Raw genomic sequence first — 24305 nt, 5'->3', positions numbered from 1 at the left:
GGTCTGGATGATCAAAGCAACGCCTTTATCAGAGCAGCACCTCTGTGGTCCTCTGGGGTAAGGTGTGTGTGAAGGGAGGGGGGCGGGGAACTGGAGGGGCGAGGGGCGTCCCTGTGCCTGAGAGCCCCGGGCCCTGCTGTTGGCCTCGGTTCTGACCTCCTCCCTCTGCTTTGCCCTCAGGAATGAGACCGTGTTGCACCAGTTCTGTTGCCCAGCTGCCGACGCGGAGCAGAAGCCAGCCTGCTCTGACCTGGCCTCCCAAAGGTGGGATCTGTAAGGGGGTGGGGGGCCGGGCCGCATCTCCCTTCCCCGCCCCCACTGACCTTCCCCTCAGAGCAGCGCACTCGCACTGCGGGCGCCATGTTGTCTCTTCCTGGAGTCTCGTGTTTGTGTGTGTGTGTGTTAGTCTGTACTCCTTCCTCACACTTGCATCTCTCTTTCCTTTCTCTGGCCCCCAGAAGAGCCATCCCCAACTTCCGAGGCCATTATGGCCTTATTGTTCAAATCCCAAACCTCTACTCCTTCCCTCTAAATGGCCTAAACAAAATGGAATCTTTTCCAAGGAAGAGTCTTCTGTGTCTCCCAGGGTGCGCAGCCTCTACTCGGGGCGAGGGCAGGGCCGCAGAATTAGCCTCGCCCTCCTCTTACGTTGAGATTTGCATTTTCCCTTCTCATCTTTGTCTCCATGAAGAGGCCAAGATGGCCGACTTGAATTTGAAGGACTTTTCCACCTTCTCGGCGTGAGGTGACACCGTGGAAAGAAGGGGGCAGGAGTCAGGGGCCGTGCTTCCCCTCGGCCTGTTTGGGGTATTCACCACCCTCCTGCTTCCCGCCTCCTTTTCTTGCCTCTCTCCATCATGCCCTCCTCTTTCTCCTTCCATCTTCACCCATCTTTTGGCTCCTGTGCCCCTCTATCTTCCCTCTCTCTGGGCTGCCAGCCGTTGTCCCATAATGTGGTCTGTTCTCTCTCCTGCCAATTTCTGTCTCGGTTCTGCACATTTCTCTCTCTCTCTCTTTTTTTTTAACTGGCTCTTTACGTCACTGGGACTCAAGATACTCGGATTTTGGCCCGAAATCTGCCCCTTCTTCGTGCTTCTGTCGTAGCAATGAATTTGGGCAAGTTCTTTATCTCCCTGGGCCTTAGTTTCTTCATCTGTGTGATGAGAGGGACAAGTCCATCCAATGACATGCAACCTCACGGAGCCTCGCAACTGTCCTGTGAGATGGTTCCATACGGGTTTTATGAGCCTAGGGGTAGAGGGTGGGGGCAGCGCGCAGGACTTGCCCACCCTCACATGCCGGGGTCCCAGTGCCAGGCTTGCATCTGACCCCTGGTGCTTATCTTTCTGGGTCTAAGATTCAGTGATCCTGTGACCTTTCCCCTTGAGTTCTTTGGAAAAGAACTATATAGTAATCAGAGATGATGGCTGTAGGGTTTGGGGTAGAATACCACCCCCTGAAAAGTGCTGCTACTGGTTTTCCTGGAAAGGGAAGTCCGACGGGCTTGAGACTGGCGCAGAACTCTGAGGTGGGAACCACAGGACCATAACTCAGAATCCCCCGAACTGAGGGCAGGCACAGCTGTCCCCTTAGGCCAGCTGAGCTAGAGGCTGCAAGGCCAGAAGAAAGGACCAAGACTTGCTGAGACCCGGACACCCCTCTGTGCCACGAACTGTGCCAGGGACATAGTGGTGAAGTCACCAGAATGTGGGAGTGAAAAAGGCTCTCGAAGAAACTGAAAGGAACAGAGAAATGGGAGGGTGAGACAGAGGGAGAGAAAGGGAGTGAGACACGTAGCAGAATGGCACTGTTGTGACCTGGAGGGAAGAGACCATAGGCCCCGGATGCTCCCGTGAGTTGTGACCAGACACAAGACCACGTCTTCCCTAAAAATGTCCTCCTTGGCAGGGAAGGAGGTGAGAGGAAAGCAGTCTGCTGGGAGCAGGCAGAATGAGGGGCGTTCCAGGTGCCCCAAACCTGCTTACTCGAAAGGGGTTCTGCCACCCTCCACGTGAAGACAAAACCTACTCTTAGTCATGTGAACCTTTGATAGAAAAGAGCTTTAACACAATTCGTGTGCAATAGAGAGAAGAGGAAGAATACAGTTAAGATAGTTTCTGCATGAGACACTCAAAGCCGGCCGCTCCCTCATGGGTACATGCCCAGTGTTGGCCCAAAGCAGGGCCGCTGAGGCCTGGAAGCTGCCACGCGTCCAGGGCACCTCCTGGCGGGGCCTGCGGGAGAGGGGCAGAGGAGCCAGTCTGGAAGGAAAAAGCAAAAGCAAAATCCAAGCCAAGACAGAGGCTGCCGCTGTAGCCTCCTCAGGCCTCTTACCCCGTCTCTGTCTCAAGTGTCTCCCAGATCCTTGTGGAGGAAGGAAGGTGGAGAAGCAAGCACAGCTCATCACAGGCCTCCTCCATGGGCCTCCTCAGGGTCTTCTAGTCTTCCTTTTTTTCCTGTATAAGTCCTTCCTTTCCTTTATAAGTCTTTTTCCTGCTTCTCAGCATTAGCCTTCCATGGGTGGGGCTGGGAACCGGGACCCCCTCTTTCTGTGGCTATCACACTGTTACGTGTTCTGCACCCTACCCCCAACCCTATACCTCTATATTCAGTGACTATTTCATTGCCACACCCAGGTACATGGCATGTGCCCTTAAGAAGCTCAGTCTTGGTGAGGGGAGGTTGTAGCGGCAAGAGAACACCTCCAGTGGGTTTTCATGGTGGATCCTTCCCTGCTCTCACACCCATTCTTCCCGTGCCAATACTGGCTCCTTGACTGCCTGGCCCGCCCCCAGCAGTCCTGCCTCCTGGGAAGGAATGGAGGGGTATGTGGGGATGGAGGGGCAGGGGGAAACGGGGTACTGCCCCTTCATGGGTTCTGGGGCTCCAAAGGAATAAGAATCTTTTCCAGGATTCAGGCAGGATGGTGGGAAATCTATCACTTAGTTTCCCCCTGGAGAAGGTTGGGGGAGGTGCTCTGGGGAGGAGGGTCGTGGGAGATTTTCTTGAGGCTGGTTCATGGAGAACCTGTAAAGGGCCTCCTCAGTCCTCCCTCTCTGTGGGGGCGAGAGACTCACTCCTGAGTCAGTCCAGACCTTCAGCTGCTGTCTGCCTCTGTTCCCAGTTATCCCAGTTGCCATGTCTGCTCGTCTGATTTGTAGTTTCCTAGAGCGTGTTTCTGTCCTGTCTGTCTGTCTCTCTGATGTCAGTTTCTCAGCTTCTCTGAGAAGTCCTCTGGGTGTTTTCTGACTGTCCGACAGTGTCTTTGTCAGTCAGTCTGTCTGTTCTTGGCTTCTTGGGGGCATTCCAGCTGAAGATAAATTTCCTCCATCAGATCCCCAACATCCCTGCTCCCAGCCCTTTCAGTCATCCCATCACAGCCCCACTCCACTTCCCTTTAGCCAGGTGGGCCACCTTCCGAGAGCATTACCCCACCTTCCCTGGCTGACAGTGAGCTAAGGTGGAAAGGCCCCAAAGCTCTCTGAGCCACCTTAAGGAGACCCTGACCAGAGGCCAGCCCAGCTCCTCTCTGGTAAGTCTGGATTCCCACCAGCTCAGCCAGACTCCAGCCTGTCACAGACTCCTTTCAGCATTTTGAAGAGAAGCAAACTGGTCTCTACAGGAGACTCTAATGAGAACCCCAAAACCAATCACCCAGATGTCAGAGCTGGCATGGAAGGCTCACTTCCTTCCTCCTCTGCACCTTAGCTGAAGCCAGTGGTGACCATGGTCAGCCAGGTTTGGGTGTCTGCACCCAGGCTGTGAGCCTCGGGGTATGTCCCCTAAAATTGTGATGGCCACTGACCCAAAACTGATGCCCCAAGCCCCATGGGATCAGAGGTGAAGGTTCTGCAGTCTGAGCAAACCCTCAGCCAGGAGCTCACCCCTCCCACAGAGGGCGGCAGAGTCCCCGGTCCTAGCAGGCTGGGACAGCCTTCCCCGCCCGCCCCCTAAAGGAGATGCTGGGGGCTGCGGTCAGGCATAATGCTTAAAAGTGGGAAGACCGAAGTCCAGCAAGTCTGAGGTTAGGGGTCTAGGGGTTTGGCATCAGGGCGCAGTTATGGGGCTTGCCAAGCCCCGAGTCCAGAAGACAGGGTGGTGTTCTCAAAGGTGCCACCGTGCCCAGGCTCACCACACAGTTCTAGGCAGACAACCCGTGTTTACAGGTTATTTGGATCTTAAGGTGAGACTGGGGAGCAGCCGGCCAGAGCAGCATGTCAGGATCTCCCCCCACCCCCACCCCAGCAGCTAACGCAGGGGCAGGGCTTTATTCGGGGAACTGAATAGGCTGGTAATTGCAGCCTACTTTCTATCCCAGGCTCCCTCCCTCTCAGGCTCTCCATGACATTCGGAACAATGACCCTGCGCTGGCCAGCCGCCTCCTAGCATTGAGCAGAATGGCAGCCCATTTGTCTCCGTGGGTGGCTATAAGGCCGAGATGAGGAAGATTGGCTTCTATTAGAGTAATGAGAGGGGGGTGGAGAGGGGATCGCGAGGGGGAGGCCCCAGGGAAGAAGCACAGAACAATCCCCAGCCTTGGGGAGGCAGAGGGGGTGGGGATCTGGGGGACACTCAGGGTCCCAGCAGACTGAACTGGCTCTCCGGGGGCCCTCCCCCCCCCCCCCCCCCATGCTGGTCCCTCCTCACTGCCTCATCCTTACTTTGGGATGGGAAAGACACTAACCTTTGTTGAACATGCTAGGGATGTATTTCATCTCCCTTAGTTCTGTGAGCTAGCTGCTATCCCCCTTACAGGTAAGGAAGCTGGGGTGCAGGGGAGTCAGGTGTCTTGACGGTGGGGATCTCCGCTACTCAGTTCTTGAACTGGACAGTGAGCTCAGGTCCGGCTCCAAGACCTCTTTCCAAGGAGCTGCTGCTAGGATTTTTATTTTTTAAGAGCACAAGTGAAATCCTTCCAGCCATTTCATTTGATCTTCAATAACATCAATTTTCTGTGGTTATAAGTTATACTTCCTAGGTTCAAAAGGGGGAAAATACAGAAACATAAAAAAGCGAGAAGCATTTGAATCCAGGCTTGTAGACTAGCTTAGTGTGCAGCCGTCCAGGATTTTATTTTTCTAGGCGCTGGGTTTTAGGTACCCTGTCCCTCTATCCCCATTAAAAAAAAAAAAAGTGTATCCTGCGTTTCCCCACTGGAGACGGTGTCCATGAGAGCCTCAGGCCTAGCCCGCCACCCTGGGCCGGGCCCCGTCGGCCGCTGGCTCAGCTCTAGGCTGCTGCAGCTACTCAGCTAACAGAGTGTGCGCAGCCATGGCTGGGGTGCTGCTGGAGGCTGCATCCCTGGAGGAAGGATGCAGAAGAAGGAATGGGCTCCTTCCGCGAATAGCAGTGAAGGAGAGCCCCTGGCCAGCAGCCCCAGTGCATACACCCGTGCCCGCGTCTTCCCTGCCGTCCTGAGGCGTGATCAATGGACCAGCCAGTGTTTACTCAGCGATTACGGAGCAATTAAATTCTCAATCGATTGAGTTCAGCCTTCAAACAGCTGGACTTGGGCACTTGGGTGTCCCACCCCGCTCCATTTGTCACACCCCAAGCTTGGAGGCTGCTGGGAAACCTGCCAGCCGCCCGGTGGGAGGGGCAGGTCGTTCTGAGGCTGTGGAGATGCGTGCTCTACTGACACAGAGGAAAGTATGGAAGAGCCTCAGCACCCCCAGGTCCCATGGGGAGGACGTGAGGTAGGGCGGGAGGGGGCAGCTGGCAGGCCCAGCAGCCTGGCCTGCGCTCAGGTTCTGAGGTCTCAGCTGCTTCACACCAGCAGGCAGGGGCCCACCAAGCAAAGAAATTGTCTGGTCTTCAGAGTCCAATGGTTAGTTCCCAGAAGCCTTTGCAGGTGTTGAGATCTGGTGACCAAACCAGGGCCGTGGAAATTGCCACCATGGCACGGAGCCTCTTCCCTGCTGGGGGACCCTGATGGAGGGTTGGGTCTGCTGTGGGACACCCAGCTGCACTGAAGGGCAGAGACATGGGGAAGGGAGAGGCTGGAGCTGAATAGGCTACGGACTGCAGCCCTCTTTCTACCCCACAGCTCCCCTTCCTCTGTAGGCGCTCTGTAGCCAAGGCAGAATCCACCTTGGCTGGGCTCTGGCCCTGCAGGTGGCCGCAGGAAGCTAGCAGAACTTGATCCTGGAGCTAGAGAGCTGTGTCCCCTGACAAGCCCATGGCCTGTCGCTGTCTGTGCTTCTTACCCCTCTCCCTTCCCTGTCACACAAGACAAAACAGATGTCAACATAGGGTGGGAATGTCTTCCTTCCTCTCCTCCTTTCCCCCCATTCTAGAATTCTAGAGAGACAAAGGGAAAAGCCTGTCTTGTCATGACTTTTGATTTTCTGTTCAGAGGAGTTTTCCTCCACTAGACGTGGAACTCGTGTTTGGAGTCAAGTGTTTGTCCAAGCCAGTTTCCTTGTGTATATTTCCCTCCCAGGCTTTGAGCTGTCCTCTGACTGTGTCTTTAGGTGCCCTGCTTTGTCCCCAGAAGTGACACTTGTCCTGAGGGCTTCACGGTGTGAGTGAGGCCAAGCAGAGTTCTCCTTCAAAGAATGCAAGTTAAAACAGCTTCTTGTCAGCCAGCAGCAGCATGTTCAGAGGTGATTCTCCATTTCCGCTTTGTAGCTCTCCCCCTGCCTGACCCCACCACACAGGAAGAGAATGTTAGCTCTTCTGGATGGAGCACTCGCTGTGTGCTCTTCAAGTATCGATTCTCACCAGAAGCACGTAAAAGGTTAATATTCCCATTTTACAGACAGGACACTGAGAATGGGAGGTGATGAATATTTGTCCAAGGGTCACATATCTGGTAAACAGCAGCGCTACTAGGGTCTTGAAGCAAGCCATGGGTGACAGCTTCTTCTGTGGCGTTGGAAGATAAGGAGAAGGGAGGTGTTTCATCAGGGGATGTGACAGTGTTGTGGGGAGTGATGGCCAGCTCTCGCCATCCAAGTGGGCTGTTTGGGGTCATCAGTTTTTGGGTTTGTAGCTTCCGGACTGACTGAGCACACTGGGCCTCTCTTTCCTGCACCTGGGCCCCAGACCAGGCTGTTTGCTGCAGAGGGTGGTATTAGGAAGATCCTTCAGGACTGCAGACGCTGAAGAGAGAAATGGCCACCTCTTTTTTTCTTTAAAGGGGAAAAAGAGCTCTAGAATTTATTTAAAGAAAGAAATATAACAAAAGGTAATTCTTCTAGAACAACAACAACAAAAAAAAAAAATGAAAGAAAGCTACTGCATGGAATACTAGCTGACTTCTGTGTAGTTAGCATTTCCTAATGTAGAGTTTTGTCCAGCCTTCTAGGAAACAAATTCCTGTTTCATTTGCTGAAGACATCTTGTGTGAATTTTTTGCACCTTTTCCTTCCGTAACCAGGAAATAACCTCTGTGCAGACCAGAAGGTTTTTCCACCCTCGCTATTTCCTGTGCTTCTGTTTTGTTTTCTCTTCTGAAAGGTCAACTTAATCCATTCATTTATCTTTTAAACAACAACATGACCATGGAAATGATTTATAATTTCATCAGGTGTTGCTGATGTCTGACAAAAAGGTTTTTCTGTATCATCAAGTCCCAGAAGCGAAAAGAATGTTAGTCTATAACAGGTGTGATTTAATCAGATCAGAGATTTTTAAAGACTTTACTGCCTTTGAGAGGCTCTGGATCACTTCAGATTTTTAGAGGTTCCATTTGCGATGATTCAAAAACCAGAACCAAACAGGAAAGACAGCTGTCTGTGAAGGAAGCTGGAGTGTGTTGCTGTCTCCAGCAGGGAGACGTGCCAGGAGAGCAGGGAGAGGCCTGTTGATTGAGAACTTCAGGATGTCGAGGCTGGAAGACAGCCAAGCCCTCTATTGCCCAGATAGGAAATTGAGGACCACAGGAAGTGCCTTGCCCAAAGTCTCCCAGCTGGTAAAGCGCAGAACCTGCTGGAAATCTGGCTTCTGAAGTAGCTGGCGCTATACCCCTTTGGAATGCTTCAGCTTCCTCTTCCATAACCCAAAGGTGAGCTCGCCCTCAAGGCTCCTCTGGCAGGAATTCGGTAAGCGGGCACTCTGCCGACAGATAACTGGTAGGACCAGGAGGATCTTCAAAGCACAACCAAGACCCGTGCTTGTGAACTTGGGTGTGCGAGCAGTCAGTCAGTCAGTCAGAGGCAGGTGGGAGAGGCGACATTAGACTAGTCTGAGCATGTGTAAAAGGAGTATCGGATCGATGGATGGGCGAGCTTTCTCATTCTCAGTTTTACTGTTGAAAAACAAAAGGGAGGCCTCCCTGGTGGTGCAGTGGGTTACAGCTCAGCACTATGCGGCTGTCCACAGCCACGGCAGCATGAGTTCGACCCCCGGCCAGGGGGGTGACCCACATGGCACGGCAGACCTCTCCTGTCTCACCCACTGCTTGCCTCAGCAGTGTACTTTGGTCAATCTACCTGTTCTGCTCCCCACTCTGTCTCTGGTGAATCCTCCCACCCTGCACTTCTGGCCTGTACCCCAGTTCTTGTATGCATAAATAAATCTTAAAAAAAAAAAATAAAGGGAAACAAAAGGAAGACTATAAAGCAAACACCAACAGAGAAACCGCACTTGCCCCAATCCTGTGCCCTCCTGTGCCCTCATACGATCGCCTCCTCACACATCTTCAACAGTGTGGTCTGGGCACCGAATGTGCCGGTTTCCACAGGGAAGAGGCTGGGACTGCTCCCTCACGCCACACTGCTGGGTCTCTGCATGTGGCTTAGACTGGGAAGCAGTTTCTTTTACTCCCAAGATGGAAAAGATGGGAAATAAAGGAGGGCTAGGAGGAAAGCCGTTCATAACCTTACACCTAACACACGTAGGGGATTTTCCAAGTGACAAATCCTCCTTTTCGCTCGTTGGCTCCCCTGTGAAGTGCACAGGGACACAGGAGTCACTTTGCTGCATGCAATTTATTGCTGAGGAAACACTCGGGGAAGAGGAGCGACTTGCTCACATTCCAGGAGGTAGATGCTGGAAGAGGGTAAGCTGGAAGCCGTCAGGAGGGGCCGCAGTGCGTGGTGACCCGAAGCGCCGCTTCTGCCGTGCCTGTCACCGTCAGAACGTGTGTTCCTGGCCATGCCCTGGTGCCCTCCAGCCCCCGCAGACCTGCAGGGTTCCAGTGCCATCCAAGGCTGCAGCTTTGCAGATTTGGAGAGTCAATTTGGTTATCCCGAGCTCCTTGGATTCTGGGGGTGCCAACCCACCGGAACCAGATTCCTAAGAGGATGATATGTTAGTGTAATTTACTAATTCAGAATGAGACATGGTCCCAGGGAACAGGACACTCATAATTACAAATCAAGGAATCACTTAAAAATATGCAAATCCCCTTCTCCAAAGGCAGAGAGATGAACCCCTGGTGACTTTCATGGATTCTCTTCTAGGTTGGAAAGGAAGAGAGAGGGTAAGGAGGCGTGCTGGGCCCTGGAGTAAACCCAGGAAGCCTGCAATGAAGCACTTAAAATGTGCACCAGTTGAGAGCGCAGACAAGAATTCCAACCCAGGTTCAAATCCTGCCTTGGACACTTGCAAACTGTGTGGCCTTGATTAAGTTACTAAAGTTTTCTTTTTTTTTTTTTTAAGATTTATTTATTTATACATACAGAACTGGGGTACAGGCCAGAGGTGCAGGGTGTGAGAGGCTTCACCAGAGGCAAAGTGGGGAGTAGAAAAGGCAGATTGACTGAAATACACTGCTGAGGGGAGCAGTGGGCGGGTCAGGAGAGGTCTGGGCCACGTGGGTCAGCTCCCTGGCCGGGGATTGAACTCCTGCTGCAGTGGCTGTGGTAACGTCACAGTGCTGTGCTCTAACCCATTGAACCACCAGGGAGGGCTCAAGTTACTAAAGTCTGCTAATCTTGAATTTATGTATCTGAAAAATGGAGATAACAATTGCAACTCTCCTAGGGTGGTGGGAAGATTTGAAGAGCTCCTGCACAGAAAGGTGTCTGTGCAACAGATATTAGGTATTTTAAAACAGGATTTTTTAAGAGCAGAAAGGGAAAAATTTGTCAAGACCCAGGAGGTTTAGGGGAAGGTATAGAAATTCAGGAATGTCTGGGAAATGTTTAGAAAGAGTGGACTGATGATGTCAGGGAGTCCTTGAGATGGAACCCCTGGTATGGCCAGTAGGAGGGGACACGCTACCTTGCTTATTATTCACGGTCTTTGCATTGTGCCCTGCAGAGAGAGGTGTAGGGTCTAGCCTGCCTCTAGTTGACGGTGATACAGGTGGATAAGGAAGCAACCTTTCAGATATTTCTAGTCAAGTCTAATCCATAACATAAGTGGCGTTGACTGGAAAGAGCCCAATATCTGAGAGAGAGAAGCCCTGACAACTGAGGACCAATTTGAGAAAGATTCAAAGAAGCTAAAGGCCCAGATGTATGCCAATCAGGTAGGGCCAGTAGGCTTGACAAGGAGATTTTGCAGACATTAGCTCGGCACCAGGCTGTCATAGCCCAGACGAGGATGAGATTAAAAGCAGAGGCATTTTATCAAGAAAATCTTGCCTGCTCGGTTTGCCTGTTCTAAGAGAAGGCTGTTCGGCTCTCATGGGGAAAGGTTTATGGTCTGGCACTGACCCTTACCCAATCTCTAGGTGCCTCCCCGAACTGGGATCCCTCAGGCTTCTTCCCAAAGCCAGTGTGTCTTGCATTGTCCCTTCCTCCTCGATTCATCTTGGAGATGACACACAGGCATGTGAGAAATTGCATGGCCATTCTGATACAGGAAACTGGTGAATGGTTTTGACCACAGCATGCAAGATTACAGCTAGACGTTAAGAAGGACTTCCGGAAGGAAGCTGAAGCTAAGGAAGGTGACTGTAGAAACCTGTCCCTAGCCATATGGCAAAACTGAGCCCGTGAGCTTTTCCCTTGGAAGTGGTTCATTAGGTGGGAACAGGAGGAAGATAAAATACGCAGAGCCATGGGGATGCAGAACCCCTGGGCTTGGCCTTGTGCCCACCATGGGGATGGGTGGTGTGCACACATTGGTGTGAGTCACCCTCAGAGGGCTCTCATGAGGTCATAGCTCTCTAGGGAGCAGTTACTCAAGAGCCAGAGTGGGGCTAGGGGTGGGGAGAACTGTAGGCTCAGGTTAGGGAAGGAAATCATCAAGTAGGTGCCAGAGGCGTATTAACTCTCCTGGCAAAATTATTTTGTAGGTATCCTTGCTTTACATGTAAGGAAACAGGATCAGAGAAGTTAAGGAACTATCCCAGTGTCACACAGCTAGTGGGTGTCAAATATTAACCACAACCAGTCTGGCTGGTTCCAAAACTCAGACTCACACTCTGCTGCCTCCCGGCCCTTATCTCCTTCTGGTAAAGCCTCTCTTGGCTCCTGCTCTAACTTAGAGCTTCAGAAATTACACTACCTGGAAAAAATCCTCTACATTTCCATTTAAAGAACACAAAAAAAGATAGTTCAAGTCAAAGGGCTGTTCTTTATTCTGAAATAACTTTCTTCCTACTTTTCATTTTACTTTCTGTCATATGGTAGGGAAACGGAATGGTGCTTTTGCTTTGTATTTTCTTATTTGACAAAACAGCATGTTGGCAATCTTAAAAACGGGAAAAGATAGCAGCTGTTTACATAGAGTTCACTGAGCATTTGCATGTTACTACTTTAATTCTTTGATAAAGAGGAGAGTTAAGCACAGGGAGGTTAAGTGACTTGCCCAAGGCCACACAGCAGTAAGTGGCAGAGCCAGTGTGCAAGTCCAGGCCAGGCAGACTGGCCCCAGGTCCGCAATGCTGCCCCTACTTACGAGCTGGCCAACCCTGTGTGCGGCCTCTTGTGCTCCCCCTTGTCAGGAACCCCGAAGCCTGGCTCCCAGCTTCTCTTGAGTGTACCTCACCTAGCCTCACCTGGCATTCCAGGTGCTCTTTGGCTTCTGACAGTCACCACAGTCCACTGCAGACTGTAACACACCCATGCACAAGGGGCGCAGGAACAGTATCCCCTAAGGAGTAATGGGCGCAAACCAACCAACCAAGAGTCTGGCCTCTGCCATCTTGCCAGTCTTGCCAGCTGGGAGTGGCAGGGAGTAAGTCCCCTGGAGGGACTTCCTGACTCCTTTGGGGTCTGCAAAGACCTAAGTGTCCCTGGGCCTCCCTACTATGCAAACTTAAAGGCGATGGTGCCAAGCAGCCAGCGCTGCTTACATAAAGAGAGGCAATTTTCCCCTCAGGCAGAGCTAGAGAATGATAAACACAGATTCAGGACAGGGATTCCTCGGAGAGGGAAGGAAGGTATTGAAGGCCTCCCACATGCTATTTCTTGAGCAAGGTGCAAGAGAGTATTTTTCTTTCTACCTTACATATATTTTATTCATATTTGCCTATATAAAATAGTTCATAATAAAAGGAGAAAATGAAATAAAACCCCGAGTTCTCTAGGCAGTAAATATTAAGCACTGCCTGTAGCAACGATGGAAAGACTTTGGGCTGTGTGTTCACAGATGGTTTTAGAGGCAGTTTTCTTGGAACTTCACGTAAAGGCTGGGTGAGATGAGAACGCTAGGAATGGGAGTGTCTTGTCTTCGGGCTAGTAACATAAGCAGACAGAAAAGGTGCCAGAGGCAGGGTGGGTGGGAGAAGCATCATTTGTGAAGCTGTGTGCTGTGTGCTGGAGAGGAGACCGGAGCAGACAGGATGTCCTCAGAGTTTGATTTTGCTACCAGACTCGTGCCTATTTGTGAAAGAATAACATGCTAAAAGATACTGGGATTCCAGTGACAATCAGATGCTGTTCGTAAGTGTGGCTCAGCTTGGGCGGCTGAGGGAGGTATCCTGAGGAAGCTTCTAGATGAAGCCTCCCTGGAGCACAAGGTGCTGACTGCCCAGGTGCGTTAGCAGGGGAGGTTCCCCCTGGGACTTCTGGGGATAGTCTGCCAGGGCTGCTCCGGGGAGACCCTGAGAGCATGCCCTGGTGTGCCAGGCCAGAGAAGGGCTGTGATGCCTTTGACGTGAAACCCCAGCAGACGAACCAAAGCAGCCAGCACCTTTTAGAACAGCTGTGAGACCAAAGCTGGGGTCTCCGAGGAGCTGACGGGAAAGAGAAATAACGTACTCTCTCAGGGCCCTAGGGAGATGGGAGAGAGAAGCATCTGTCACAGCCAATGAAGTCAGGCCGGGCTCTGCAAGTAGATGAGCCCAGAAAGCCACAGCTGTCCTCCCCCAGGGGTTTCTATTCTGGGACCTGGCTTCCAGCTTGGATAATGGAGGTCAAAGAGCCACAGATGGGGGGTGGTGCGGGCATGGATTAAATGATGTGAGGGAGGCCCAGGAAGGCGTATGCCGTGTCCTTGGGTGTTGAGGGCAGAGGAGCTGAGGCCCAGGCTGGGGGGTGTGCACTTGGATAGGGGCCCAGGGCCCCCACAGAGAAGTGGAGCTGGCAGGAGCTGTGCCTGTCCCTCCTTGTGGCCAAAGCACCTTGTTCAAACTGTCCATCTCACGATGAGGGAATAGACATCCAGAGCGGAGCCACGAGCCCAAGGCCTTAATGACCGCTCTAGCCGCCTCTGGCAGCATTTTCTAGCCCGTTCTTTGAATCAACACAGAGTGAATTGTTTTCTGCCACTGATGCTGTCTTCACCACGAGCCTTCCCGGGACCACCGAGGACCCCACGGGGCACTTGGCTTCCTGGCTCAGACCATCTAAGATCACTTCCTTGATTCAGATGAGGGAGGGAAAGAAGAGCTTTAGTAAAGGCTGAAAAATCTTGACATGTGAGGCATGTTGTTAGCTTTTATCTAGAAAATGCCCACTTTCTTTGTTCCCAGAGAGCTTTAAGAAAGGCTGGCAGCATCTCAGATGTCTACAGCCATTGGTCAGGCCCTGGGAACCTTCTAATCGGAGGGGTCCTGCAGCCTCTGAAACACCCCTGACCACTCTCCTGTCACCACTGCGCTCGCCTCTGCAGGGAACAGAGAAGGGATCTAGGGGGCCCCTCCCCTGAATCTTCCCTTTTCTGAGCTGAGCTCATGCTCTCGGTTTTCTCATCTGCAAAATGGGGGTGTGAGTTTCGCCTTTTCAAGAGAGTGAAGGGGAGGAAATAGCCTCCCTGATATGTTGGCCACCTTGGAAAGGCAGCCTTTCTGTGGGAGTGGTGAATGTGCTGAGAGGTGCCTGGCAGGACCCCAGCACCTGTGCTCAGGCAGCCCCCGCCAGGAGCTAACTTGGGGAGGTGAGTGTCCTCCCTCCGCTCCCTGCCAGGTTAGCCCAGGCGGGGTCAGGAGCTGCGGAGGAGCATGGGTATGGGCAGCCAAGGTCAGTCTCCAGCGACTCCCCCAGAGCTGGAAAGGACATCATTCCCTAGTGGAGGCTGGAGTGCTCTTCACAAGTCCACCCATCTCTCTGCCTTTGGGAACATAACAGAGAAGAAACGATAGCCACGCACCGCCCATCCATCTACCCAGCCATCTGGCATTTGTCAAGCAGGCCTTAGCCAGCCCACTGTGATAAACACCTATGATTAAAAGGTGTCCGTGGCACAGTGCGGTAGGAGAGAGAACGTGGGTAATTAGAGCACAAAGTGGTCATTGCTGAAATAGACGCAAGTATCAAGGTAATTAGAGCACATTGAGGGGAGAACGACTCTTCCTGGGGCGATGGGAGCGTCTTGGGGAAGGTAAGAAGGCAGAGAAGGGAATGGGTTGAATAGTTAGTGAGAGGTGGGAGGAGAAGGCACATCAGGACGAAGGGAAGCCTGTGAGAGGCTTGGTGGTCGAGAGTGCAGGCAGGCCTGGAGAGAGCTTCATGTTGCACAGAGTGGTTCCCGTGAGGGCAGAAATGGAGGTTTGGGGATGGTCATGACTGCTCTGGAGCGCTGCTCTGGGGCCTTTGCCCTAGCAGCTTCAGCAAGTCCCTGGAAAGTTTTGAGCAGATGATTGGCATCCAGCATCTGCGTTTAGGAATCAGCTCTGATAGCAGAGATGATTGACAGGCTGGAACCCCAGGGCACTCGTAGATGTGCCTGGGCCGGGCCGCTCAGCAGGCCCCCTGAACCCCTCGAAGCAGAAGCCAGCCCCCCATGAGCGCGCCTTCCCCAATGGGACACAGGTCATCCTGGTCCTGGCACCTGTAATAGTCCTCTGAGCCTCTGCTCGCTCCCCATTTTCTTTAAGATTTTCATTCCCCATATTCAGATCTTGCAGTCTCCTGTATGGAGTAACCCCCGTGGATGGCCTGTGCCCCTGAGGACGCATCAGCCTAATGTCACATGGGCACAACGCTCTACCCATTCTACCTTTTACTTTCTTAAACAGATGCCCCAGTTCAGGCAAGACTGGGACCGACACCTCCTGTAAGTCAGCCATGACCCAGTTTCTCAAGGCTAGTGAGTGGCCATTCAAGGGATCTAGTTTTTAGCTGGACGTGGGACTCAAGGGAGCTAACGTCACCTGGGTGCCCCTCTAGGAGTTCCATGGAGGGCCTGTGGGAAGCGAGGCCAGTCACAGGGTGAATCCACCCACAAGACTGTCCAGAGCTGAAGGTCATCCATGACCTCCTCATCCTTCTAGTCTTGGCCTTCTTTCCCTGTCCATTGTAGGCCATCCCTGTGGTCTTTGGGTTTTCTTGAGCCCACCCATGAACCATCAACAGGTGTCAGCTTTTGCACTGAGTGGAGTTAAGGGGTAAATAGAAGCTAGGCCCTGGCCGCTAGGAGGTGACAGTTAGGGAAATACGAGTTAGTACCCAGTAAGCTTGTACTTTGAGCCAGGCCCTGTGCCAAGCACCTTATATACATGACTTCCTTTATCTGTCATCTTAACCCCATAAGGTCGGTACTAGTACCTTTACTATATAGATAAGGAAACTAAGGCTCCCAGACAGCTACTTGATCTAAGTTACATGCCAATAGAGCTTGGATTCTAGCCCATGCTGTGAGCCTTCGCACTTCTCTGTGACACAGAGTAATTCTCTAACCACAACTCCTAGTATTCTAGGAGATAGAACAATGAAAGCAGGGGTAACCCAGGAAGGCTTCCAGGAGGAGGTAGTTTAAGACTGGGCCCAGAGCCTGGGAGCTGGTGAGGGAGGGGAGCACCTCAGTGCACTGATCCCCACAGCAGGCTGGGATGGGGCTGCTCCAGCCAGGTGTCTTCTTAGAGTAAGCAGGCAGAGGAGTAAGCAGGAGAGGAACACCAGGAGGAATAGATGCTTCCTTAAACCCAGTAGAGCTTCTCAGACCAGCATCCAAAAGCCAGAGTCGACCTGCAGTGGAGAGGCTCTGTGCTCAGTCCAGAACAATGGCATCACTTCTTCCCCCAGATTCATAGATTCATTTGGGCAGTCTAAAGACGGGGCTGGTTCATGCAGATCAGTTTCCCCCCAGATCCCTAAGGCAATAGCTGGGAGCCAGAGCATGAATGACAACAGTGAACACACAGCAGTGACCATGACCCGTTTTAAGAAATTGAACTGACCTCAGCCTTCTAAGGTCCTTACACAGTGTGTGCTATTATTACGCGCATTTTACCTGGACAAACAGGTATATTAGGCTAAGCAACCCGCTTACAGTGTCCTGTAGCTGGTAAGAGGCAGAGTCCAGATTTGAACCCAAGCCGTCTCCTCTTAACCAGTGTATGCTGCTCCTAAGAAGTTTCGTGAGCTCTGGCCTCCGCTGCTGCTTCCTTCTGCCTAGGACTCACTCCCCGAGTTCGGATTCTCTTCCTTGCCTCCTCTCTACCAAGATGCAAGAGAGAGCCTCACAAGCCCCCAAAAAGGCCAGGCCAGGGTGCCCCCGGTCCTGCGCCACCCCCACACACATGCACCCCATCCTCCGCTCCCCCAACCGAGCACCGTTGCCTTCTGTTCACAGTGACGGCTCCTGTACCCGGGCCGGAGGGGGCATGGAGGACCCCGTGGCGGCGGCGGCGGTGGCAGCCGGCAGACCCAGTGCCCATGCCCCGAAGGCTCAAGCCCAGGAGCTGCAGGAGGAGGAGCAGCGGCCGGGGGCCGGGGCTGCCTCCGCGAGGGCTGGCCCCCACCGCGCGGCCTCCCCGGGCCAGCAGCAGCCAGCCCTGGCGACGGCGCTCTGCTCCCACACTCCTGCCGCCTCCGATTACGAGCTCTCCCTTGACCTAAAGAATAAACAGGTACCCAGGGCCTCCCGGGGGGTGGGAAGGGTGGTGAGGGGGCCCTGTTTCGTGGGCTGCTCAGAGTAGCAGGGATTTTGCAGTGGGGCTTCCCTCTGCTGCAGGCACCCGCCTATGGCCACTAGTCTCCCAGATTAAGTAATCTGTCTTTCCGGTAGCCCCAGCACCTCACAATCGGCCTTTACATGGCAGGGGCCTCACACTGGCCCTCAGCCCATGCCTGGCCACTCTGCTCCCTTCGCGATGTGTAGAAAGGCTAAACTGCCCCTCCAACATCCGGCAATGGGCCCATTGTCCTCTAGGGGAGAACCTTCATCCCTCTCCACTCGGTGCTTAAATGGGCTAGCCCTTCACTGATGTCCACCCAGGGGACAAGCCCCAGGCCGAGGCACGCACAGGCTCTAGGGAGTCACAAAGACAGTAATATCTTCCAGGCAGACTGAGGCTGCCCAACGCTAACCCAGACTGGGGGAGCTCAAGGACCCACTATTGGAGAACAAATCCCATTGGGAGGTTCTAGGTCTCCATCTTCTATTCACGGGGCTCATGTGAACCCCCCTCAAGAAAATGAGGCCAGGGTTTGCTTTCAACAGTGAAGAGACCATGGTTTGCTTTCAACAGTGGAGGGTGTTATGGGTTGCACGCACTTCAGGGACGACATCGTGACTTGATATCGTTAAGAAAAAGCACTGACTTGGGGCCACAGACACGGAAGCCAGTCTTTGCTCGGGCTGCAGTGACTCTGTGACTGAGGGATGCCAGGAAAGACCTGTGTGCTTTGGTCTCCTCATCAGCCAAATTGGGAATTGGCCTTTGAATCATGTCCACCACCCCTCTTGCTCTAAATGCCTAGGACCGAAAGACCCACTCTTTATATATATATATTTTTTAAAGATTTATTTGTGCATACAGAACTGGGGTACAGGCCAGAGGCTCAGGGGTGGCGAGAGGCTTCACCAGAGACAGAGTGGGGAGCAGAACAGGCAGATCGACGAAGTACACTGCTGAGGGGAGCAGCGGGCGGGTCAGGAGAGGTCTGCCACACCATGTGGTCACCTCCCGGGCAGGCGGGAATCGAACTCATGCGGAAGCGGCTTTTAGATTCTCAGTGCTATGCTTTAACCCGCTGCACCACCAGGGAGGGCCAAGACCCACTCTTTTATCCAATGACAAGATGAGTATTGAGAAGAGAAGCTGGTAGGAAGGTCACTAAGATGAGTCAAGACAAACTGTCTTTCTTTCTTTTGACATCAGAACCAGGCTCTTATTATCATGGGCCAGGGACATGATAGGCAGCATGTTAGACAAAATCTCCCGTGACATTTCTGTGGACAAGATAGGAAATGGGTGAGGCAACAACATTATCCAGGGGTTCGCCTCCCTGCAAGACTGATTTTCTTCCTTTGGGGTTGAGTGGTTGCTGCCCTCGGAGTTGTCCACTTCAATCATCCTGAGAAGGGACTACTTTCTCAAGATGCAAAATTGAAAGGGGACAGCTAATACCTTGATGGGAGAATCTAAGTCTTGGAAATAAATCCAACATCCTCACATGGTTTAATGAAAAAGTTCCAGTGAAAGAGAAAAATGGAAAGTTCTGTGCCTGACTTCTATACTTCCAGAGCACTAGTGTCAGGCGGGCAGCTTGAGAGAAAGGTCTTCGGGTTCTTTGGCTGTAAGGCGAGCCTGCAGCCAGTGAAGCAGCTGTTACCGAGTGGCCTTCACAGAGGGTCAGCGAGGGCCCTGGTCAGGGAGCACAATCAAATCCCATGCTGGTGAGCAGCAATCTGCTGCCTGGCTTGTTTTTGGGATTTCACCTTATAGGAGGAAGGAGAGTCCTGAGGGTCTGATGCTCTCCTGAGAAAGAATATAGGTTTGGCTGGAGTCATAGGGAGAAACTGCAAATGTGCAAAGAACTTCACTACGGAAGATTTGCTGGTGAAAAGAGGGCTCGATGTATTTTCAGTCATTCCAGGCAGAAATGGTAGCATGAATGTGTGAAGGTCATAGGAGCTCTTAGTTCAGTTTACAGTTAGAGCTGTTAGAAAGCAAGAATCCTGCTTGTGAGGTGGGGAGTTCATTTACGGTGAAGACCCACGCAGGAAGCCTTCCGGAAGACCACAGTGTGTCTCAGACATAGCAAGAGCTCATGAGTAATTCTTTTTAATCACTTTAATATGCAAAGCAAAAAGGAGTGGGATACTAAAAAAAAAAACAAAACAACAAGGTCTTTACCTGTCCTCCCCAAAGAGATTAAAGTTCAATTTAAGGATTATCCAGTTAATAACACCAAAGGTAACATGTGCTTTGGTTTGGGCCAGGGAATTAGCCTAATTCTGACTGCCTGGGCAGATAATGGAGAATTATGCAGCTTTTTGTTTGGCAGTAGGGACCTATTTTTGACAATGGGCATAATTCAAAGAAAGGGTTTGCACGTTAGGCCAGCGGGAGTAGAGCAGGAGAGGTGAGGACGGGTGGGCGTGTGACGGGGCCTGGTGCGGAGGGAGGAATTGCTCACCTCCCCTGGCTTGTGTATTTCTTTAAAAAAAATTTTTTTTTATTCATGCATACAGGAACTGGGGTGCAGACCACAGGTGCGGGAGATGAGAGGCTTCCCCAGAGACAGAGTGGGGAGCAAAACAGGCAGATCGACGAAGTCCACTGCTGAGGGGAGCAGCGGGCAGGTCAGGAGAGGCCTGCCACGCCATGTGGTCACCTCCGGGGTGGGTATGGCACTCACACTGAAGCAGCCGAAGCGGCCTCGGCTAGCTTCAAATCTTTGTGCCACCAGGGAGGCCCTGAATTGTGTATTTCTTGAGGCCAAGCGCAGGCTGGGGGGTGGTAGGAAAGGACAGAAAGGATCAAGGATTAGAAACTTAAAACACGTGACATATTTGCTCCTTCCTCTTCTGCAAATGAGCTGTGTGACTTTGGGCAAGTTGCTTAGCTTCTCTGGGCCTCACTGGCCTCCTCTCTCTCTCTGGAGCTGTGTACATGGTGTTTGTTCCCTTTGCCTCAACCACTAACGTTCCTGCTCTCTTTGGCACCCCCCCCACCTGGCCTCCATGACTCCTTCTCGTGCGTTAGGACTCGCTTCTCGCGCTCCTTCCCTCTCTGCCCTCGCAGGCTGTGTCGGTGTCCCTGTCGCCACCGAACCTAGGCATTCTCTGCATCATCATGTCCTCTGGCTCCTCCTCATTCACTAGCATCTCCCCAGTACCTGACAGAGCCTGCAGAAAAATGGGTAAAAGGAGGAAATAATAACTCAGGGCCCTGGAGCAGGGGGACGGGCAGGCAAGGGCCAGGGACCACCTCTAGGCTTCTTGCAGATCTGGAGTTTGGTATTCTGATGCTGTGATCTCAAACAGTCGCACAAATCCTGCAGACCTCGGACTGGAATCTCAGTCACCCAGTCCGCCATCTGGGGGCCTGCTCTGCCAGCCGGTCCAGAGGCCCCCCATCTGCTGGAACCCCAGACCCACCGAGAGTACCTCTTCACTCCTTCCTGAATCTCACCTCTCCTGCCATCCTCTCTGCCCCACTCCAGACTAGGCCACCATCAGCTCTTGCCTGCACTCCTGGGAAACCCCCTACAGGTTCCCTTACTTAGCCCTACGCCTCTTTCAACCTGATCCCCACACTGCAGCTGAGTCCAAGGAGCACCGGTGAGCGTCTTTTCAGGCTCCTCACTGTGACCTCCTGGGCTCCTGTGCCAACTGGCCCAGTGTTACTTCTGCCCTCACTCTGTTCCAGGGCACCCCACTGTGAGCTGGGTGCCTGTCTGTGGGGCCTCACCCACGCACTTACAATCAGTTATACTGCAGACACACACAACAGGGTCAATAATAGGGTTATTTACAAAGGCGAAAGGAAAAGGAACAACCCAGGGAAAGAGAGACAAAAGTTAACTAGAGCATCCTACCAGCTCCGCTGCCTTGGAACCCCAAGTCTGATAGCTCATCGAGCCAGATGACCAGCCACCAGCCGCGCGACCCAGAGTCATACGGTCCAGAGTCTAAAATGGCGCCCTATATAGCCCCAGAAGTCCCAGAATGCCTCTTAGCTCCGCCCTTGGGTCCTCGCAGTTCTCTCCTTGGTACTTCTGGGACTTGTAGTTTCCAATCACCGGAGTAGGGGGTGGAGTCAAGAAAGCTGGAGTAGCAGGTGGAGTCCACAAAACTCTGCAGAGTTCCTTTAGGACATCCTTCCCCTCAAACAACTCCACTCAGGGTTCCAGCTTTTCCTGTTTGCTGCCCCAAATCTCCTTGCTGCCTAGCACCTGGGCCGTTTGATTTCTCTCCTGGAAGTAGTCCCACCTGTCCCGAGTCACACTTCAGCTGGGCGATGGCCACTCACTTGCACCCCGGGTCTCAGCCTGCTGAGTGCCACAGGGTGGCTGTGCCCCTGGTCACTGCCTGTGCACAAGGGCGGGGACTGCCTGGTTCTCAGGGCAGTTGTGGAGTGAGAGGTTGTACGCGGGACACCTCTGGGGTGCAGGACCCTCCATTGTTTCGGAGCAGGTGCCCCCTTGAGCTGTGCACTGGGCATCAGCCTGCTCTAGCCCCACATGCTCCAGGGCAGTCTCTGTGCTTGACATCAAAGGAACATGCGAGTGGACGGACCGACGGACGGACGAGGCATCCGCCGCACCCTGCTCTCCAGCCTCCAGCGCCCTCTCTGCGTTGTGCAGCGAGGAGGCCCCTGCACACCTCTCCTCCTCTGCGCCCTCTGCTCCAAGCTCTCACTCCACCTCTCGGGCACCTCCGGGGATATCACCCAGGGGCACAGGGAGGGGTGCAGTCCCGTGGGGGGGATCCTTAGGAGAAGCTATAGAGGGCCCAGAAGTGATTTCCAAATTCGTTCAAACCCTAGGGTGTTTGCATTTGTGCTCTGGCCCCTCGGCCGAGTCCACTGAGGCCCATCCTGGGTGTCCACATTGTACTGTGCTGTCCGAGCCAGGGCTGTGGTCCAGCAGTCAGGTTCCCCCCGTGGGGGCCTTTTCTCCTGGAAAGCAGCTCTTCCCCCACAGATCCTCCACACCCCAAGCCTCAGGGTCCAGCCTCACCATGGAGCACCTCTCCAGGGAAGAAGCGGTGGCCACATTTCCAAGTTCCTGGGACTTGATCTCCCGTTTGTGAAAAGAGAGCCCGTGCCAGGGTGTCTGTGGGGCAAGGGTCCCCCCCGGGCACGCAGACACAGGCCCAGCCTACAGATCAGGCTGGTAGAGGCAAGGTGCATCGGTGGTCTGCCCCGCCCCTCCCATCAGGTGTGTTCGGTCAGGTCTTGCACAGCTGCTCTGCCCGGGGCCCTCTGGGAGAGCTGGGGGCACTGCCACACGATAGGCACAGTCCTGGGCTTCGGGGAAGTCACATCCCAGTGACAGACGCAGGACACTGCCGCTGGCACTGGCAGTGCCATGTGCAGGAACAGTGTCGGGCATCTTCCATGCAGTCTCCCCAGAAGGCCCCAAATCCCTGTGAGCCAGGCATACTACCATCCCCATTTTAAGGATGAACAGCCCCAAGCCCTCACTGTGGACGTGCCCCTCAGCGAGCATCCTTAGGGCAGCCCAGATGTGGACTCGGCGGACCGTGACTTTACCCCGGTGTGTCCTGGGCCTCCTCCATTGCCGTGAAGGAGTAGCACGGATGGGGTGCTGTGGGAGCCCCAGAGAGGGTGTCACCCAGCTGGGGTTTGACTGGAGCAGCTCTACCCGAGGGAGTCTCTGTGACCTCGGACTAGCTGAGGTCGTCAGCACGGGCTCTTCGCAGGCTCCGGAGCCCCCCCTGTGGATGCCTTCTATAGCCCCAGGAGGGAGGGGGTGCAGAGAGAAGAGTCAGGGGCCCAGGGAGCCCCAGCCTCTCCTGTGGGCTGTCCTCAGCATCTCCAAAGCTGCTCTGTCCTTCCCAGACTGTCTATTCCCCGCCGTCCACCCCTACTCCCACTCCCATACTAAGATTTGCCGGGCCAAGTTCTGCAGGTTCCTGTATCAACTGACATATGTTGGATAGGAGGAAATCCCTGACCGTATCTGCAAGCCCCCCCCGCCTCCCCCCCCAAACCCAGGCCTAGCGGCCCATGGCCCGCCACTGCCCTTCCTCGGCTGCCCTGCTTGGAGGCCATTTCTCAGCAGCCCTGCCAGGCTCAGCTGCGCAGCGACTGAAGGGAGCATGTTCTAATTAACACTGAGAGGCTCATTAGAGAGCCAGAACCCCCTGATCCCCCTCCACTGCTTCTTCTGGCGGAAGCTGAGAGATTGCTCTCTTGGGAAGAGGCAAGGCCACAATTACCCGTGATTCATGGGGTTTGGAGAGAAGCAAGCAGAGCTGCTCCTTGGCCTCTGGGCCCAGAGACCCCTCCCTCCCTGAGGCTGTCCTTCCCCCCACATCCGTCTCGCTCAGCTCTCTGACCTGGCCTTGGCTAAGAACAGGAATAGAAGGGCTGGGTGGTCCTGGCTGGGGCCGAGGGCACTGCCCTGGCCCACTGCCGAGCCCCCGGCCCTGTGAGAGTGGGAGGAGGGGAGTCAGGGTGGGGGGCCACGTCGTGTCACTCCAAGCCGGATCCAGAAGGGAGCCTGGATTTTTATTTCCTCGGGGGCACAGGAAAGAGCTCAGTTTAGTTCACATCCGCAAACGGTTATTAGCCCCAACTTTGGCTCTGGCTCAGTCTTGGGCACCAGGGATGCAGAGATGGAGAAGAGGAGCCTGTGTGGTGGGGGAGGGCTGTGAAGGTCAGGAGGGAAGCCTGGGGGCTTGGTGATAGGGTGATGGGGGTGCAGCAGGCACAAGGAGCAAATGGGATTTGCTGGAGCAAATGGGATTTGGTTGTGCTGAATACTTTGGAACCGATAGCCAAGACCCAACGCCCGGGTTCTGATTCCATGGTGAGCTGTTGCGGGGTGCCAGGCTCTGTGCTCGGCACGGGATGTGGGTCTGAGGACGACCAGGCCACTTCTCTGGCCTCTTTTGTTCTGGTAGAGTGTGGGGGAGGGAAAGGAGAGAAAGGTTAGTTAGATAAATATCGCAAAGATCATCAGAGCAAGCTGAGGGGCAAAGAGAAGTGTGAAATGACCACAGGGCCCATGGCGCCGAGACCACGTCTGACTGGGAGGCTGAGAAGGCTTTGTGGAGGAGGCATATATTGGAGGGGTGTCTGGAAGAAAGGGCACCATTTTTTT

General features: G+C 53.6%; 1 protein-coding gene across 1 annotated transcript in view; it reads left to right on the top strand.

Moving 5' to 3' along the window:
* IQSEC3 (IQ motif and Sec7 domain 3) overlaps positions 1–24305 on the top strand; it is an 87808-nt gene that overhangs the window by 27423 nt on the left and 36080 nt on the right. Inside the window, exons 2-3 of the mRNA XM_012732319.1 lie at positions 181–264; positions 16855–17131. Of these exons, the coding sequence (XP_012587773.1) occupies positions 181–264; positions 16855–17131 (361 nt within the window). The remainder of the gene's footprint in view (positions 1–180; positions 265–16854; positions 17132–24305) is intronic.

Source organism: Condylura cristata, unplaced genomic scaffold (genome assembly GCF_000260355.1).
Source record: "Condylura cristata isolate star-nosed mole 26May11 unplaced genomic scaffold, ConCri1.0 scaffold00034, whole genome shotgun sequence".
Lineage (NCBI taxonomy): Eukaryota > Metazoa > Chordata > Mammalia > Eulipotyphla > Talpidae > Condylura > Condylura cristata.
Note: the sequence above shows the minus strand (reverse complement) of the source record. Positions and strands in the feature narration are given on the sequence as shown.